The sequence below is a fragment of the Erythrolamprus reginae genome, chromosome 3 (genome assembly GCF_031021105.1).
Source record: "Erythrolamprus reginae isolate rEryReg1 chromosome 3, rEryReg1.hap1, whole genome shotgun sequence".
In the NCBI taxonomy this organism is placed as follows: Eukaryota; Metazoa; Chordata; class Lepidosauria; order Squamata; family Dipsadidae; genus Erythrolamprus; species Erythrolamprus reginae.
Genome location: NC_091952.1, coordinates 145,016,636 through 145,034,597, shown reverse-complemented (window position 1 = coordinate 145,034,597; position 17,962 = coordinate 145,016,636). Strand labels below are relative to the sequence as shown.

At 41.3% G+C, this 17,962-nt stretch overlaps 1 protein-coding gene across 1 annotated transcript; it reads left to right on the top strand.

Moving 5' to 3' along the window:
• The first annotated feature begins 3,705 nt into the window (after positions 1–3,705).
• LOC139165420 (protocadherin alpha-5-like) lies at positions 3,706–15,033 on the top strand. Its single transcript, XM_070748602.1, has 4 exons — positions 3,706–6,342; positions 8,204–8,312; positions 13,306–14,066; positions 14,585–15,033. The coding sequence occupies exons 1-4, from the start codon at positions 3,870–3,872 to the stop codon at positions 15,031–15,033; spliced, it is 3,792 nt and encodes a 1,263-aa protein (XP_070604703.1). The 5' UTR covers positions 3,706–3,869.
• The last annotated feature ends 2,929 nt before the right edge of the window (positions 15,034–17,962 follow it).

Genomic DNA, 17,962 nt, shown 5'->3' with positions numbered 1-17,962 from the left:
CCCTAACAAGAGCTTGTGCTCAGTGATCAGCTCAAAGTCTCTGCATACAGTTTTTCATGAAATCGTTTCACTTCGGTGACAGCAGCCAGGGCCTCCTGGTTGAGCTGGTTGCAGTTGCATCTGCACTGGAGAGCATCCTTGAAAAATATGCAACTGGTGCTTCCTGGCTGTTGGGCAGTCTATCATTTAGTATGGCCTCTAACCCAAAATGGGAGGCATCGCAAACTAGTATGATCAAGAGGGTCTCGCTGAATTGTATCGGAGAACTGTCTTCTGATAGTAGGCTCTTGATGGCCCTAAATGCAGCTGCTTCTGCCCTTCCCCAAACCCAAGGAGTTTTCTTTGACAGTAGCTTGTGCAGAGGCTCAGCCACTGTTGCCTTATTTTCTAGGAAAATACTGTAAAAGTTCAGCAGGCCAAGAAACTCCTGCAGCTCGGTCTTATTAGTAACAGCAGGGGCATCTCTGATGGCCCTCACCTTATCTTTAGTGGGGTGTATGCTGCTCCTGTTGTTTCTGTACCCCAAGAATCCCACCACTGGCACCCCTATCTGGCACTTACACACTTTTGCCTTTAATCTGGCAGCCCTGAGCCTGGCTAGGACTTCCCTAATTTTCTCCTTCAATTGATCTTCATTTTTATCACTAATAAGAACATAATCAAAATAAGGGATAACCCCAGGGATTTTGTTTAGGAGACATTCCAGAATATCCTGAAAAATCTCTGGGCTTACATTGATGCCAAATTTTAATAGGTGACATTTAAATGCCTCGCTGTGCATGACTATCTAGTCATTGACTGGTAGTTGTTGGTATGCCTGTGTAAGATCTAACTTAGTGAAAATGGTGTCATGAAGCAAGTGCTGTACCACAGGCACTGGGTATGCACTCTGCTGTAGTACTTTGTTTAAAGTGCATTTATAGTCAGCACATATTCTGATAGACTCTTTGCTATTTTGCGTGATCAACAGGTTCAAGTATGCCTTGGCTGATTAATTTATCTGGTTTCTGGTCAATCTTTGGTTTAAGTACGAAAGGGAGTCTTTGAGGTTTTATTTATTTTATTTATTTATTTATTAATAATTTATATGCCACTCTTCTCTGAGGACTCAGTTTTAACCTAATAGGAGCTACATATGGGCAAGACTAAAGGAGATGGGGATGTCCACTTACCTGCTGAGCCCATGGTCAAATACAGTATGGAATTCTCAGAGGAGAATTCTCAGAGGATGTCATCGGTGTAATTGGTGGACAAGGCGATGATCCCGGTTACCTCCATTCCCATGGCCCCAAACCAATCTAGGCCAAGCAGGCTGGGGAGGTGGTCTTGCCACTGCTCCCTAGTGGCTAAACTTCCCATTGAAGGTTCCATAGCCAATCACTGGAATCTGGTTCCCTTGGTAGTCGTTGATTCTTAGCTGCTTCATTTAGAGTTGCTTTTGGCAGAGAGCTGGAATGGCTCTCTTGACAACTGGCCAGGACATTATTAAGATGGAAGAGCCAGTGTTGATTTCCATTTCATTGGGAGATCTTTTTAGGAATACGATCACTATTAATTTCTTGTTATTGTGAGTACCCACTTGTCCAATGCGGGTTTCATTTGCTTCTGGAGTCCAGTGATACTCTGCACTGTAGTGGCTTGGCTGACCCTTGCTTCAGGCACTTTTGTGTGTCCTCTCAGCTTGCCTCTCTAATGGCATATCTGTTTGGTGGGAACATTATTCTGCAGACTCTTGCGATGTGCCCCATCTTTTGACAACAGTGGCAGATGGCATCCTTGTAATCCCCCACAGCTGAGCCATGGCTTGAACTTTTATGCCTTGAATCCCTTGAATCTATTGGGCATACCTCTTCCTCATCACTGTCATTGTGGTCTTCCATGCACTGGTTCTCATGGACTTCTGTTGTGTGTTTACGTTTAGTCAGTGTGCTCTGGCGGTGGAGTGACTCTGCAGCTTTATTGGAGGACTCTGTGACTCAGCCTCATCCAATGCTGTCTGTAGTGGCACCTTGGATTTTGCTAAGAGCCTTCTTTGTAGTCGAATGTCCTGCATCCTGCAAATTAGTTGGTCTAAAAGGATATCATTGAGGTCTTGGAAGTTGCAAAGCATGGCTGCTTTTTTCAACGCTGTGAGGTACTGATTAATGGACTCCCATCATGTTGTAGGTACTGCCTGAATTCATGCCACCGAACAACTTTTGATGGCCCTGGCGCATAGTGTGTCTGCAGCATGTTTTGGAGATTTTGCCAGGGAACTGATACGACTGATGTTGTCTCAGCTAGGGAGTTCACTATATCAAAGACCTCGTGCCTACAGTGGCTAAGGAATAGTGCTTGCTTCCAGTTGTCAGCTAGGCCTTGTAGATCATTCGCTTCCAGGAAACAGTGAAATATGGTCATGTATGACCCCAGTTCTCTTTGGTTGGGTCAAAAGGAGCCTGCAGGTGACATCTTGCTTTCTGCGGTTTTGAATTTTGTTGTGCGAAATATTCGCCACTCATGTTTCCTGCCGGGCTGGATCTATTGGCGGTCTTTAGTTCATTTGGTAGGAACCACTTCAATATCCCACCTTCATCATATTAAGTTCTAGAACTGAAGAGGCTGGAAACAGGACTAGTAACAACAGCTCTTAACAATAAGACAATAGGATCCAGCAAAAGAGCCAGACTGACAGCTCTCCCTATTATACAGAGCTATCAGATGTCTCGACAATCAACGGTCTTCTTTTTCCTGCTTACAGAGTGGACCTTGGAGTAAACAGTTTTTTCTCAATACATAATAAGTCTCAATTTTTAAAATTCCTTTAATATACACGAAGAGGAAAAAAATACAGAATCTACTGATCCAAGGCTGTAAATTTTGAGTAATAATAGTGTTCTTGGTGTTGTCAATTAAGTTGCTTAATGTGCAACTGTTGAAATTATGTCAATATCATTATGGCAAGAAAAAAAGGGAATACATTTATATGATTATTCAATACATCATAATTAAAAAAAAATTTCCAATGAAATACTCATTTAGACATCAAACTGAATATTTTGGAAATTCATACGTTGCTCTGCTTTTCATTTATCTGAATTATTTAAGAACTCTATACACTAGGCAAGAAACAAAAAACAACACAGACATTATTACATATTTATCTCTTATCTTTTAAGAGCTCCATATGCTAGGCATGAACCAAAAAACAACACAGACATTATTTCATATTTGTCTCTAATGGTTTATTATCCTTCATTTTGCTCCTAACTAGCTCACAGGGTTTGAAGCCAATTCAATGTTCCCTCAATGACACCATGGTATATCCATGAAGAATGGACGAGATTACAAAAATTATAAATAATTACATGTCTCATTCCTGTCCTTACAAATAAAAGTAATAAACAATAAATATGTGGAGTGACTTACTATAATATAATATTTAGTTATACTTTTTTAATGACTGCAGGGGATTACATTGTATTTGGATTATTTTTTAATATCTATGGTCATGAATTTACGTAAGCATAGCATCGAAAAGATATATCCATCTGTACAAGAAAACTGGATTATTATTAAAAATCTGCCATGAATATAGGATAGTCTGTTCTCCATTTTGAAATACAGTCACAAGAGGTCACTGTTTCCTAAGGAAACCCTCTTAAGTGAAACTGAAAATACAGAGCCCCTCCCTTAAAGGGACAGGCATTTCTTCCAGCCGGATCCACAAGAGAAATGTTGAACAACTGAGAAATCTCAACAAGCCAAGATTCAATCTATGGATGCATTGCCGGTATGGCTGGGGTAGGTGGGCTCTGCTCCTGACACCTTTGAGGCAAGATATTTAGAGGAAAATAAAAGAACTTGCTGGTGTTGTGCCAGTGTCTGCAATGCTTACCTGGCCGAAGGGGCTGCTGCAGCTGTTTCTGCTCCACACCGCCTGGAAAATGGGGAGCGGCCAGCTCCATTATTCTGTGCTGGAGGAATCCCAGCACGGCACCTTTGTGGGCCGCATCGGCCAGGATCTGGGGCTGGAGGTGAGTGAGCTGGTGCCTCGGATGTTCCGGATGCTGTCCAAAGGAGAGAAGGACTATTTTGAGGTAAACCTGCAGAATGGGATCTTGTTTGTAAATTCCCGGATAGACAGGGAGGAGCTGTGTGCCAAGAATGCAGACTGTGTCCTTCATCTGGAGGTGATTGTAGAGAAACCTCTGAGGTTCTTCCATGTGGAGGTTGATATCAAAGACATTAATGACAATGCTCCAATTTTCCCAGCCATGGAAAAGATCCTGAGTATGGCTGAATTAATAACAGCATCTGGTACCCGATTCCTTTTAGAGGGGGCCACTGATGCAGATATTGGTACTAATGCTATGTTAACCTATAAGCTCAGCCCAAACAAATATTTTGCTCTTGATTCAGGAAATGATGAAGGTGAGAGTAAATCTGTAGTACTTCTATTGAAGATTCCACTTGACAGAGAGGAGAGCCCTGTGCATCATTTAGTCCTGACAGCCACTGATGGGGGTGAACCAAAACTCACAGGAACTGTTCAGCTAGTCATTAATGTGCTGGATGTCAATGACAACCCTCCTGTGTTTAACCAATCTGCTTATAGGATAAAGTTGCTAGAAAATACAGCTAGTGGGTCATTAGTCATTATTCTAAATGCTACAGACTTGGATGAAGGGATTAATAGGGAAATATCTTATTCTTTTCATGATAGTGCTCCTCTACAAGTCACAAAGTTGTTTACTATAAATTCTGATACTGGAGAAATCAGAACAATTGGAAAATTGGATTATGAAGAAAATAGATTCTATGAACTTCCAATTGTTGCAGAAGATAAAGGTAGTTCTCAATTAACAGGGCACTGTAAATTTCTCATTGAAGTGTTGGACATGAATGACAATATTCCAGAATTATCTGTGAATTCTGTCTCTATCCCATTGCCAGAGGACTCCCCTCCAGGGACTGTGGTAGCCATCATTAGTGCTTCTGACAAGGATTCTGGCAACAATGGACAAATAAACTGTTTCCTTTGGCCCACTGGAATACCCTTCAAACTCGAATTCACATTCAAGAATTACTACTCGCTGATTGTTGGAGCACCTTTGGATAGGGAGCAGATGGATGAGTACATGATTGTTGTGTCAGTGGAAGATCAAGGTGTTCCACCACTGTCTTCAAGCATCACCCTCTTTGTGCCTATTAGTGACATAAATGATAATGCTCCTGCTTTCACACAGCCCACCTATACAGTCTTTGTGAAGGAGAACAATCCCCCTGGTGCTCACATCTTCACAGTATCTGCCTCGGACCCAGACGTAGCTGAGAATGCCCTGATCACCTATTGGATGGATGAGAAGCTCTGGCCATTGTCAAGCTACATCTCTGTACATTCGGAGAGTGGAAAACTCTATGCTTTGCAGTCCTTGGACTATGAAGAGTTGAAAATGCTGCAGTTCCATGTGAGAGCCAAGGATGCTGGAATACCCACCTTATGTGGCAATGCAACTGTTCAAGTCTTTGTGATGGATGAGAATGACAACGCACCTGCCGTGTCAGGATCATCAGAAGAAAACCTGATTTTTTTAATGGTTCCGGTGATGCCTGGGCATACTGTAGGCAAGATCCATGCCTTGGATGCAGATTCTGGATACAATGCATGGCTAAGATATGAACTGCTTGAAGAAAGCAATGGTCCATGGATTGTGGGGCAGTATAGCGGTGAGGTGAGTAACAAGTATTCTCTGGATGAATCAGAAAGCAACAAAATCCTTGTTCTTGTGAAGGATCATGGAAAACCTCCACTGTCAGCCACAGCCACCTTGAGTGTATCACTTGTGACAAGTGGTCAGACAGTCAAAACAGATATTAACCTTCAAAGATCAGGGGAGAGCTTTGTGCCCCTGGTGGACTCGATCAACATCTACCTGATCATTGCCATCTGCTCTGTTTCCAGCCTCTTCTTGCTGGCCACTCTCATCTATGTGGCCCTGCGATGCCACTGCAAGGCAAAGGAACCTATGGTTTATGGTCCTGGCATGGCCACTCTGGTCTGTGCCAGTGAAGTGGGCAGCTGGTCCTATTCCAATCGCCACAGCCACATTCTTGCAGGTGTGACCGCAGAGGCTGCTGCCAAGAGCGATCTCATGATTTTCAGCCCCAATATTCCTGTCTTTGCAAATAATGGTGAACTTATCAATGGGGTGGATGTGCCTCCAGATTCTGCTAAAAAGGTGAGTCCAGCTGTTGGAGTTCTTGTTTTCTGCTCAACATCTTATTTCTATGCTTCTCTTTTTGGATTAGTCTTGGGACTAATTGGTGTTTTTGAATTATTAGGCTTAGATACCGTGGAAAGTAAATTATATTACAAATCACAAATACTTTTTTAAATAAAAAATAGTTTACCAATTTGAGAAACTATAAAAGGGTCCAAAGAAGGTTTGTATTGTGCTTGACAGTAAATATGTCTGATTACGACAGTAACCATAAGTAAGCTCTTCACCTCATATTATCATTTTGCTCTGCCAAGCTATTCCTGATGTTTGTCTTGTTTATAGATGGATATTGATGAATTATTTTTCTTTCATGGATAGTTTTGTTGTTTGATGAATCAATTCTCAGTGTGATGCCTCTTTTTGTGACAATATTTATGTCTGCTATATGATTTGGAAACCTTTTCAACTTTTTAATCTGCTACATACACTGATCTTTACAGGTTTTTTCATATATTGTTGGTAACTTTAGAAATAGAATGTATAATATTATACAGGAGTTAACAACTGGATAGAAGTGGAAACTAGGATTGCCTTGTCAGTCTAACAACCTTTATGTAGATCCCTTTATTCTGTTTCTATTTCAACATCTGCAATATCACACTTTTTGAGGTGGGATAAATCAAGTGATCTTCTTACACCAAAGTTCCTCCCAATCATTCTATAATTAAAATTTTTGAGAATTGTGTCAAATTAGCATGTATTTTGGGACTCAGGAAGGTATTGTATAGAGGTCATTTAGAATATTTTATTTCATATGAAAACCCAGAACTTTACCTTAAGTAGCAATGAATAATCCAAGAAAATATATGAACTATGAGGAGGTTGGAGTAGGGAAAACTTTGCAATCTTCAATAAAATAAGATTAGTTTTGACAGCTTGACTTTCATAGTCATCTTCAATGTACTGGTACTACATTGATATCAACAGTGTTTCCCAACCTTGTCAAGTGGTCCTGAGCTTCCAGAATTGTCAGCAAAGGGCAGCTGGCAGGGAATTGTGAAAATAATGGAGCTCAAGGAGTTGTATTCTGAGAAACCCATATAGCAATTAAGCAGTAAATGCTAAAAATCTGCTTGGATTTTTCAGAAACATGTCAAATGGGAACTTTGTTTAATCACACAATTTTCTCAGTATGCTTTGCTAGTCCTTTAATTCTGTGCAGTTTTTTTTAAATCTTTGCAATCTATTTTAAAAGCCTGTGATGTCTTGATGGTCCCCCATCTATGTATTCACAGTTCAGCTTTTTTGAGATCAGCCAAGGTCAACTAGATGTAGCGTCAAGTTACTGAAATTCTACCCCATACAATGAACCTACATGTATCTGTGGAATTCAAGAGAAGAAGATCTAACTCGTATATTATTTGATTGCTGTCTGTATAAGGGGATAAGAGATAAGTACCTTGATACACATATTAAACATATGGCCCAGTGGCAGGCCCATATTAATACAGCATACCTCATGTGTAAGCAGAATTTGAAAATGGGATTTAATGCAGTACAATTTCTGACTAGAATGGTCCAACTGAGATCGGCATACGTGGGCCTGATTGAGATAGATTGCAGGGGTGATACAGAAATATAATTTTATGAGATCTTATTCCGTTTTACATATTTATGTATTAAGTTATTGTATTTTATCTGTTATTTTAAATTGTTTGTATAGGATTTTATTGGTAATATGTGTTTGAACCTTGTACGTTGACATTGCCTATCAGCTAATCAATCAATAAATCAATGGGGGGGGGGTTTCTAGATTTTTAATTAGTTAATTGGATTATATTGTATATTGTATATTTTACATCCCATAGTATACAATTTATTATATTATTTAGTGGCTGTTAGGCATTGCTTCTCAAAGTATTTGTTATACTGACTTGTGAGGCCATCTAGACATGGAGTTTTACCTATTTTCATTTTTTTTGGCTTCTGCTATTTCAAAGGTAGTTACTGGAATCACACTGATTCTCTTGATCTTGCACTACATTTTGCTAGCATCAACCATAGCACCCTTTTGGCGTGTCTAAAGGGATTGATGCTGAGAGTTACAAGGTGCAAAGTCTCTCCCTCTCCCTGTGGTTGGGTTCCGCTTGTGTTGACAAGAGAGGTGAACTTGAATCTGAAGCCTTTAATGGATGGAATACCACAGAACTTGCTATAACTTGATTTAATGTCTACATGAAAGCACTGTGTAAGATCCTCTGATGATTAATGGTCAGATATCATCAATATATGTTAAAAACCAATTATTTAACATGACCCCAGACTGACCAGGCAGTATGGTGTGAAGGCTGTGGGAGACTGGATGGGGAGAAAAAGGCTTAGGCTCAACCAAGATAAAGCTAATTAGCTAAGAGTTTGGAGACAATCTGAAGCTGTGAATGTTTCATTTTTACAAGTCTTCACTTAACAGCCATTCAGAATGGTGGGGAAGGGACTAATGACATGCCCAAAGCTACTGTTGTTGTAGCACCTCCACACTCATGTGATTATAATCTGGGTGCTTGGATCTCGTTTGCACTTAAAATTGGTGGCCAAGTGTCCGATGATCATGTTATCACCATTTGAAATCTTTCCTGCTGACTTCCCCAGAAATTCAATGGGGCAGTCAGCAGGGAAGTTTGCAGTCTTCTTCCACCTGTCAAGAAGACTCCCTTCTCTTTTCTTGGACTGGCTGAAAAAGGTCCATTCCAAAAGACAAGCAAGATTTTCAGCCATGGGAATGCAGAGTGCCTCCCAGGGAGAGGCCCTCAGTGATATGGCACGGGTCAGTCACAAGCCACATGCAAATCTCTCCTTGCTTTTGGCTGAAAATTCTGCTTGGATAGTGATTTTTAGTTCTGAAACAATGAGACACTTGTGCATAGCTTGTGCTGTCTTTCCTTACCAGGGTCTCTTTTCATTTAATGACTCACAAGATTGCTTCATGACTGCAACTGTTGAAGAAAAAGTTATATGATGTCTTGCCAAATGATTGTTTCACTCAACAACAAAGATTACAGTCTCAGTTATCTCAGTTATGGTACTAAATAAAGAACCACCAGTAGTCCTTTACTCTTTGGAACTGAAGCACCATTTGGAAATTTCTAGGACTCTATGCTCCTGCTTAAGGATCTGGTGGCAGATGCACAGCTTAGGAGAAATCCAACCTGTATGCCAATTACCTGGAGTGGGAAGTTCTTGAGACAATCACTCATCCTTGATTAAGTTGCATAAGTACTGCTGCAATTCAAGGTGCTGGTTATTACCTGTAAATATCTTCATGACATTCATGGTCTGGTAGCCTTCTCTGGCTTCTATCCAATTGATATCACTGGGCATATTTGAACATAGAACACCACACAGGATCATAGGGCTGGAGGAATCTTCAGAGGTACAGATACAGATTAACAGAGTTGAAAGGAACCTTGTAGGTCATCTAGCCCAAGCAGTCCCTACACCATTTCTGACAGATGGCTGTCCAATCTCTTCTTGTAAGGTTCCAGTGATGAAGCTCACATAACTTCTGAAGACCAGCTGTTCTGTTGGTTGATTATTATCACTGTCAGAAAATGTCTCATTTTTTCCAGGTTGACTCTCTCCCTGTTCAGTTTCCATCCATTATTCCTTGTCTGGCCTTCAGGTGCTTTGGAAAATTGCTTGACCCCTCCTCCTCTGTGGCAGTCCCTCAAATATTGGAACATTGCTATCATGTCCTGGTCCTTTTCTTCACTAGACTGGCCATGCCCAGTTCCTGCAGTCGTTCATCATATGTTTTAGCCTCCAGTCCCCTAATCATCTTGGTTGCTCTTTTCTGCACTCTTTCTAGAGTCTCAACATCTTTTTTTACAGTGTGGTGACCAAAACTGAATGCAGTATTCTAGATATGGTCTTACGAAGGTTTATAGGGTGGTATTAGTATCTCACTTGTTCTTGGTTGTATCCCTCTGTTAATAAAATTTAGGATTGTATTGGCATTTTTGGCTGCCGTTGTACACTGATGGCTCATATTTAACCGGTTGTCCACTAAGACTCCAAGACCCTTGTTACAGTTCCTTCTATTAAGACCGGTTTCACTCAATCTATCTGTGTATTTTGATTTTTCTTGCCTAAGTATAAAACTTCACTTTTCTCGCATGTAATTTCATTTTATTAGATAGGGCCTAGTGTTCCAGTCTATCAAGATCCTTCTGAATCTTGAGCCTATCATCTAGGGTGCTGGCTATTCCTGCCATTTTAGTATCATCCACAAATTGGGTAAATTCTCCTATTATCTCATCTGAGTAATTTATGAAGATTTTGAAGAATACTGTGCCTAAGACAGAATGTGGTACCTCACTGCTTACTTTTCTCCATGTAGATGTAGTATCATTAAGGACTACTTGTTGAGTACAGTTTGTCAGCCAGTTACAAATCCATCTGATGGGGATGCTATCTATCCCACTTTTTTTCTAGCTTACCAAGAAGAAGATTGTGGTCTACTTTGTCGAATGTCTTGCTAAAGTCTAAATAGATTATATCCAAAGTATTTTGGTGGTCTACTAATTTAATCACTATGCTGAAAAATGAAATAAGATTGTTTTGTCAACTCCATACTGACTTCATACTTCAAGTATGACAACTTATTTTACTTGTTTCTAATTGTTGACAGTCTGTCCCTCCCTCCCCCACTTTTTTTGAAGTTGGGAACCACATCAGCTCTTTTCCAGTCCACTGGTAGTTTCCTGGTAGTCCAAGATTTTTGAAAGATGTGGTGCAGTGGTTTTGAAATGATATTTGCCAACTTCTTTAGAACTCTGGGATGTAATCCATCAAGTCCCAGTGATTTGTAATCATAAAGATCAGACAGATGTTCCCTTACCATCTTTTTACTTATTTTAATTTTTATTTCTAGTCCGTCTTTTACAGTTAGGTTTTTGGTAGATTAAGATTTATTAGATTTGTATGCTGCCCCTCTCTGAAGACTTGGGGTGGCTCACAACAACAACAATACAACAACAGGTTGGACTACTATAGTGCAGGTTGGACTATTGTTTCCTTTTGCAGGAAGACAGATGCAAAGAATGAGTTAAGCAACTCTGCTTTCTCTCTGTTACCTATTACTTCCTTGCTGTCTTCTCTCTTTAGTGGACTGACTGTTTCCTTGATTTTTTTCTTGTTATTTATATTTAGATTTAGATTTGTAGATCAACCACCTGCTCAAGATAGGAGACTTGATACTGTCCTGGAAAATGGCTGTCTATCTGTTGTGGTTAGCTCTGGCCCAGCTCCTATCCCAAGGACTGTGGATGTGGGGGAGACATCCACATGCTGCAGGCCTGTTTTGCCCCCGGTGGAATCTGCTGATGAAGGCTCCTCTGACCAAGAAGACATAAATGACAGGGAGGAGGAGAGTGTGGCAGACAGCTCAGAAGGAGATCAGTTATCTAGCTCCTCCTTGGATTCAGAAAAGAGTTAATGATACAGCCATGCATGCGGAGAGCGATGCATAGGCAACAACAACGGAGAGATTATTATCAAAGAAAATGAGGCCACCTGTGGTTGGGTGGGGCTGTGGTAATTAGTGAGGCTGCTATAAATAGCAGCCTGTGGGTTTGACCATTGTGGAGGATTATCTGATCGTTGTGTTTCGTGACTGCTTTACTGTCTTGGATCTTTTGTGTGCTGATTTTTCCCCACTTTGAAACTAAACCAGGGCAAAGTGTGTTTCACTTTGTGAAAAAAGAAGGACTGTGAATTGTTGCAGTATAGCAAGTTATGTTAGGATAGGATTTTTATTAATCTGGAATTCTAGCATAAAAAAAAATATATACTCTGTGTGACCCTGATTAAAACCCAGGACAAGGAAAGGCTGTAAACTCGCCTAATCTGCATCCCTGGGAACAGGGGCTCAGAATAAACATCTCAAAGCTTTTACAACTCCGGACAGGACATTATAGGATCAAAGGGGGAAGTTTCATTGCCTGGAGCACACAAACCAGCAGGCCAATTAAGGAAGATTAAGGTGCGAATAAACAGCTGCTTTTTAGGAAGTTCCTTGAAGATCGTTCCTTGATATGTGTGGGAAAAGAAGAAACTCAAAGATACGTTTGAAGTTGTATGGCTGATGTATCATTTTGACATGTATATGTAATCATACCCCATTTCCTTATGTTCCCAAATAAATAGGAGCGCATGGCTCTATACCATGTCACTCCACCCAGAGAGAGAATGTGTCCAGGTTCTTCTTTCTAGGATTTGCGTTCGTGGGTGACCCCACTGGGTTGCTCTTAGAAAAGCAGCATCCACAAGTGGTGGAGAATGCAGGCAGGTTTATCCTGTTACCTCGGCGTGCCGATGCGATCGTCACGTGCCTGAGACTCTCATCGCTTATCTGCGCATTTCGTCATTCGTCAGGAAAGGAACGGACGATTCTCGTAAGTATGGGAGTGGTTTTGTCCAGGGAAAGGGACCTTCATGTAAAGGAACTTGGGCAAATTCTCAGAGCTTTTGAATCTAAATTAAGAAAAAACTTTCTTTTCCCTACTAAACGTGAGTTACGCCAACTCTTAACTTATGTCTGGAAACATTGTCCCTCTTATCCTCCTCACGGCTCATTAAAGCCTGCCATTTGGATTAAGATAGGTACGTACCTTTACCAGGAACCTTGTGCTCCTACAAAAATTCTTTTAACTTGGAAGGCTGTCCTTGCTGCCCTCCGCTTTCACAACTTTGATCCCACCCCTTCTTCCAACCTCTCTATTGCTCATCCCATCGAGCCTTTGGCACCCCCCCCATCTTATTCCCCCTCCCTCATTGACCCCTGCCTTCCTCAATCCATGCCCCCCCCAGATCCCGTGCCTGTGCCTTCTCAGGATTTTTCTGCTCCTGTACTTACACCTTCCCAGGAAAATTCTACTCCTGCTTCTCCTTACTTCACCTCCCCTCTTTGTTCGGATCCTTCTTCTGGCAGTGCGGTTGCACAAGGGCTTGCCTCCGCCCTGGCTGACCCATCTCTTTCTCCAGAAGATCTTGAAACTATTTCCTAATTCCCTGTTGATTTTGGGGGTAATGCCCCGCATTATAGGGCTATTCCCTATAAGGTTTTGAGGAACTTGAAAGAAGCTATCAATGAATATGGTCTTACCTCTGCCTATTGTCAGGCTATTTTAAAAAATCTTACTGCAATTTATAACCTTCTTCCTATGGATTGGAAGACACTTGTAGAGGCATGTCTGACATCTACTCAATTTGTAATTTGGAAATCTCTCTTCTACCAAAAATGTGAGGAAAAACATGCCCAAATTGGGCAATTCCCGCTGGACCAGCTTAAAGGGGAAGGAGTGTTCTTGACTCAACAACAACAGCTAACTACTAACTTGGCTTGTATTCTTCTTATTAATGAGTGTGCCCTTCATGCCTTTTCTAAGATAGATGATCCTGCTTCTAAATCTGCTTCTTCCTTCACTACTATTCGTCAGGGCCCCTCCGAAGCCTATGACACTTTCATTGAACGTTTGCAAAAGGCTTTGAAGCGGGATATTAACAATTCTGACGCAAGACAAGAGGTGTTGATACTTTTAGCCTATGAAAATGCCAATGTAGATTGTCAGCGAGTTCTTGAACCGCTTCGTGGAGATACCACAAAAAACCTGGCTGATTATTTGCAAAAAGCAGCTCGAGTAGGCTCTCTTACCTATCAGGCTGAACTCATGGCCTCTGCCATTTCTGCCTTGCAGGTCTCTTCTTCTCACCCCAGGGCAGGTGCCTGCTTCAATTGCAAGCGCTATGGGCATTATCGAAGCCAGTGCCGTGCCCCGGGCGGTGGTGCTGCCCTTCAAACCACAGGTGCGCGACCACAAACCCCGTGTCCTAAATGCGGCCGCCTAGGGCACTGGGCCCGTGAATGCCGTGCCAGCCACAGATTTATTCCTAATCCCTCTCCTAGCAATGACCAACCGATTTCGGGAAACTAGGTTCGGGGCATGTGGCTAGCCCCACTCTCAAGGCCACTTCTCATTTTGCCTTATCCCTACCCCCTGAACGGGACTCCATTAATTTGGGTGAGGAACGCCCAGAGGAGCCCCAGCCCATTGCCATCCTGACATCACCGGTTGGGGTGATAGATTCTGGTAAACTTACTACCTTTGTCCAATCCGCAATTGTTCAAGCTGCAGAAACTGTGTCTATGCAAACCCCTGGTCTTGTCTACTTTCTTCCCTTAAACGTTCAGTCTCTCTCTTTTCCCCCTTCCTTGCCACTTATGCTATATCCTCATCGTGACCTTATTTCCAAAGGGGTTCTTGCTTCCCCCTTTTTACTTTCTGCCCATGACCTAACCTCCTTGGCTCTTGTCTGTATCCCAGATTCTCCCATTGTGGTGCAGCAAGACTCTGATGTTGCTGTCGTTGTGCCTGTACCCCTAGAAATTGATCCTCATAAATATGATGATCTTTCCATTCATGAGGAGCACCCATGGAATACACTTCTTCTCACTTCTTCTGTCTCTTCATCTAAACCTATGCTGACCCTTTTTCTAAATGGCATTCCCTTTTCTGGTATTTTAGATACCGGAGCTGATGTCACCATCATCCAGTCCTCTCTTTGGCCCACTGACTGGCCTTTGCAATCTTCACCAGCCGTGAGAGGCGTCGGCGGCATTCAAAGTGCACAGATTAGTACTACTTGGATAGAAGCTACAATCCCCTCTTCTAAGACCAAGGCACGTATCCGTCCTGTTGTTTTGCCCCTTCACGTCAACCTCTGGGGTTGTGATCTTCTTTCTCAGTTTAACGCTTCCCTTGTCCTTGACTAACTATGTCTGACCCCTTGCTTTCCCTTCAACTGCTCAATTCTTCTCCTGTCTGGATCGATCAATGGCCACTCTCATTTGAAAAATTAACAGCTCTTAAAGCGCTAGTAGAGGAGCAAAAAGTCTTGGTCATTTGGAGCCCTCCAACAGCCCTTACAATACTCCGGTATTCGTAATTAAAAAGAAAAGTGGCCATTGGCGTTTCTTGCAAGATCTTAGGGCTGTCAACAAAGTAATTCACCCCATGGGTCCCTTACAATGTGGATTGCCTAACCCCAATCTCATTCCACGAAACTTCAAACTGGCTGTAATAGATTTAAAGGATGCTTTCTTTTCTATCCCGCTGCAACCTCAAGACCGCCTGCTGTTTGCTTTCACTCTCCCTGTCTTTAACAATAGTTATCCTACTTCTTGCTATCAGTGGAAAGTTCTACCTCAAGGCATGTTAAACAGCCCTACCATGTGTCAGTACGTAGTACATTCACTATTAGAGCCCTTTCGCCTCGCCCATGAAAACGTTCTTCTTTATCACTTCATGGATGACATCATGGTTTGCGCTGATATGCCTCACCCATCCTTTCAACAAATTCTGCTCCTTCTCATTGAACATTTAACTGCTAATGGCATGACTATAGCTCCTGAAAAGGTTCAGCAAACAGAACCCTTTCTGTATCTGGGTCACAAACTTTCCCAGTCCCATTCCTCCCCTGTTCTTCCCTCCTTGTCTTTACCCTCCCCTGCCACCCTGGTTCAGCTCCAGCAGTATTTGGGATTGCTGAATTGGGATCGCCCTTACTTGGGGTTCACAACTTCTCAGTTGACCCCCCTCTTTTCTGCCCTGGCGGGAGCCTCCTCCCCCTCAGATCTTATCCACCTCACCCCTGAGCAGCTGGATACATTGGCTGAAATCAATAATGCGCACATGGATTTGCATTTGATAAGGGACTTGTACAAATTACCAGTTTTATGGAGACAAGTGCTTTTTGCTATCCCAAAAGAGGGCTTGGTTTAAGTGAATTTTCATTATAAAGAACATTGTTTTAAATTTTCAAACGTGTGTGTGTCTGAAATTGTATCTGTGCATTTTTGGGAGGATTCTACCAGAGAGCTCAACAGAACACTATCTATTTTTGAAAACCTCCAATGATAGAGCACTTACAACTCTGTTCCAGAAGCTATTCCAGAAAATTTCTCTTTTTAGGTTGGATCTCTGTTTAACAAGCTTCCACACATTACTTTTTATCCAGCCCTCTGGTGCTTTGGTATATAAGTGAATCCCCTCTTCTCTATTTAATTATGGTATTTTCTATTTTAAAAGTAATTAAGGATCATACTAAAGTACTAGAAAAGGAAGGACAATAAAAAACTATTAAGTATTCCATAAATAGTGCATAAACTTACTACCCCCACTGCGTCCCCCCCATCCCGTGGGGGCAGCAACCCATTACTGGATGGAAGTTGACCAAAGAGACATTCAACCTGGAAATAAGGAGGAACTTTCTGACAGTGAGAGCAATCAACCAGTGGATCAACTTGCCTGCAGAGGTTGTGAGAGCTCCCACATTTGAGACTTTCAAAGGGAGACTGGACTGCCATTTATCCGAAATGGTCTAGGGACTCTTGCTTGAGTGGGGGTTGGACTAGATGACGTATAAGGTCCTTTCCAACTCTAATAAATAAATAAATAAAATATGATAATCCTATAATTTCCTGGATCCATTCCCCTCGCTTCCATTTTGTACATTGGTATCACGTCAACTCTTTTCCAGTTTCAGGTAAACCTGGAGAATGGGAACTTGTTTGTAAATTCTCTGGTAGCCAGGGAGAAGCTCTGTGCCTAGAATGCAGATTGTGTTGTTCTTCTTGAAGCAACTGTAGAGGAACCTTTGAGATTCTTCCATGTTGAAGTCAAAGACATTAATGACAATGCTTCCAGGGAACAGATTCTGAGTATGAAAAGCTGAATTACTTTTCACATCTTGTAGAGTACCACAAAGTTGTTTCATTGCCAGGTTGTTTTCCAGCCAAAAAATGTAAATGAAAGTTTCTTCTGCATTAAAAAAAAAAATTAAATATAGGAAGTAATAATTGCATGACATTTCAAGCCCTCTCAAGTTGGGCAATATAGTTTTCAGCTCTCAAAATGACTTTAGCAGAAGCCATATGTACTTTTTCTTCATTTCTTAGTTACCATACATACTGTATGGGAGGAGTGGGAAATACAGGGTGTGAGATAATGTCCTCCCAGGTGCCAGACATAACAGCAATAAGACCTGTGGGAATCAAAGTCATCTCAATGAGAGCTTGTAATGGCTGGAGAGAGTAGCTGAGCATCCCACCATCTACCTGGTTGGTTAATCTGACCTGTGACATTAGTGTGTGGATGATATCTAGTCATTTTATTATACTGAAAACATGGGAAATATTTAGACTGTGTTTCATATTTGAACGTGCAGATATGAAAGTGCTAATAAGAGCAGTAAGGATTATGTGGGTGGAAAGAAAAGAGGAATGGAAAAATGTGTTTAACCTTGAGATAAGAAAACTTGGTTGAGAGTGCATTTAATAGCATTCTTAAAGAATCTGTTTTCTTCTGAGCAATGAAAAATAAAGGCACAAATTTGTTTACGATGGTTAGATGTTCAGTTTGTCTGTAGAAGTGTGTATAAAGGAAATAATGAAAAATTCTTAAGTGAGGTTATTTAGCGACAAACTTATTAAGTAACTTGAAATAAAATAAAAAGTGAAAACATATGAATTTCAGTATCTTTTCCTACAAAATTATATAAGCTAAACAGGGGTCATATGAAATACATCACTTAGATTAATTGTAACATACAATCTATTTCAGGAATATGCCAATTAAGACATAACATGAGTTTTTAGAACTTGCCCTATTTGTCATTTGCCTAAAAGGTTCAAGATTTCATAT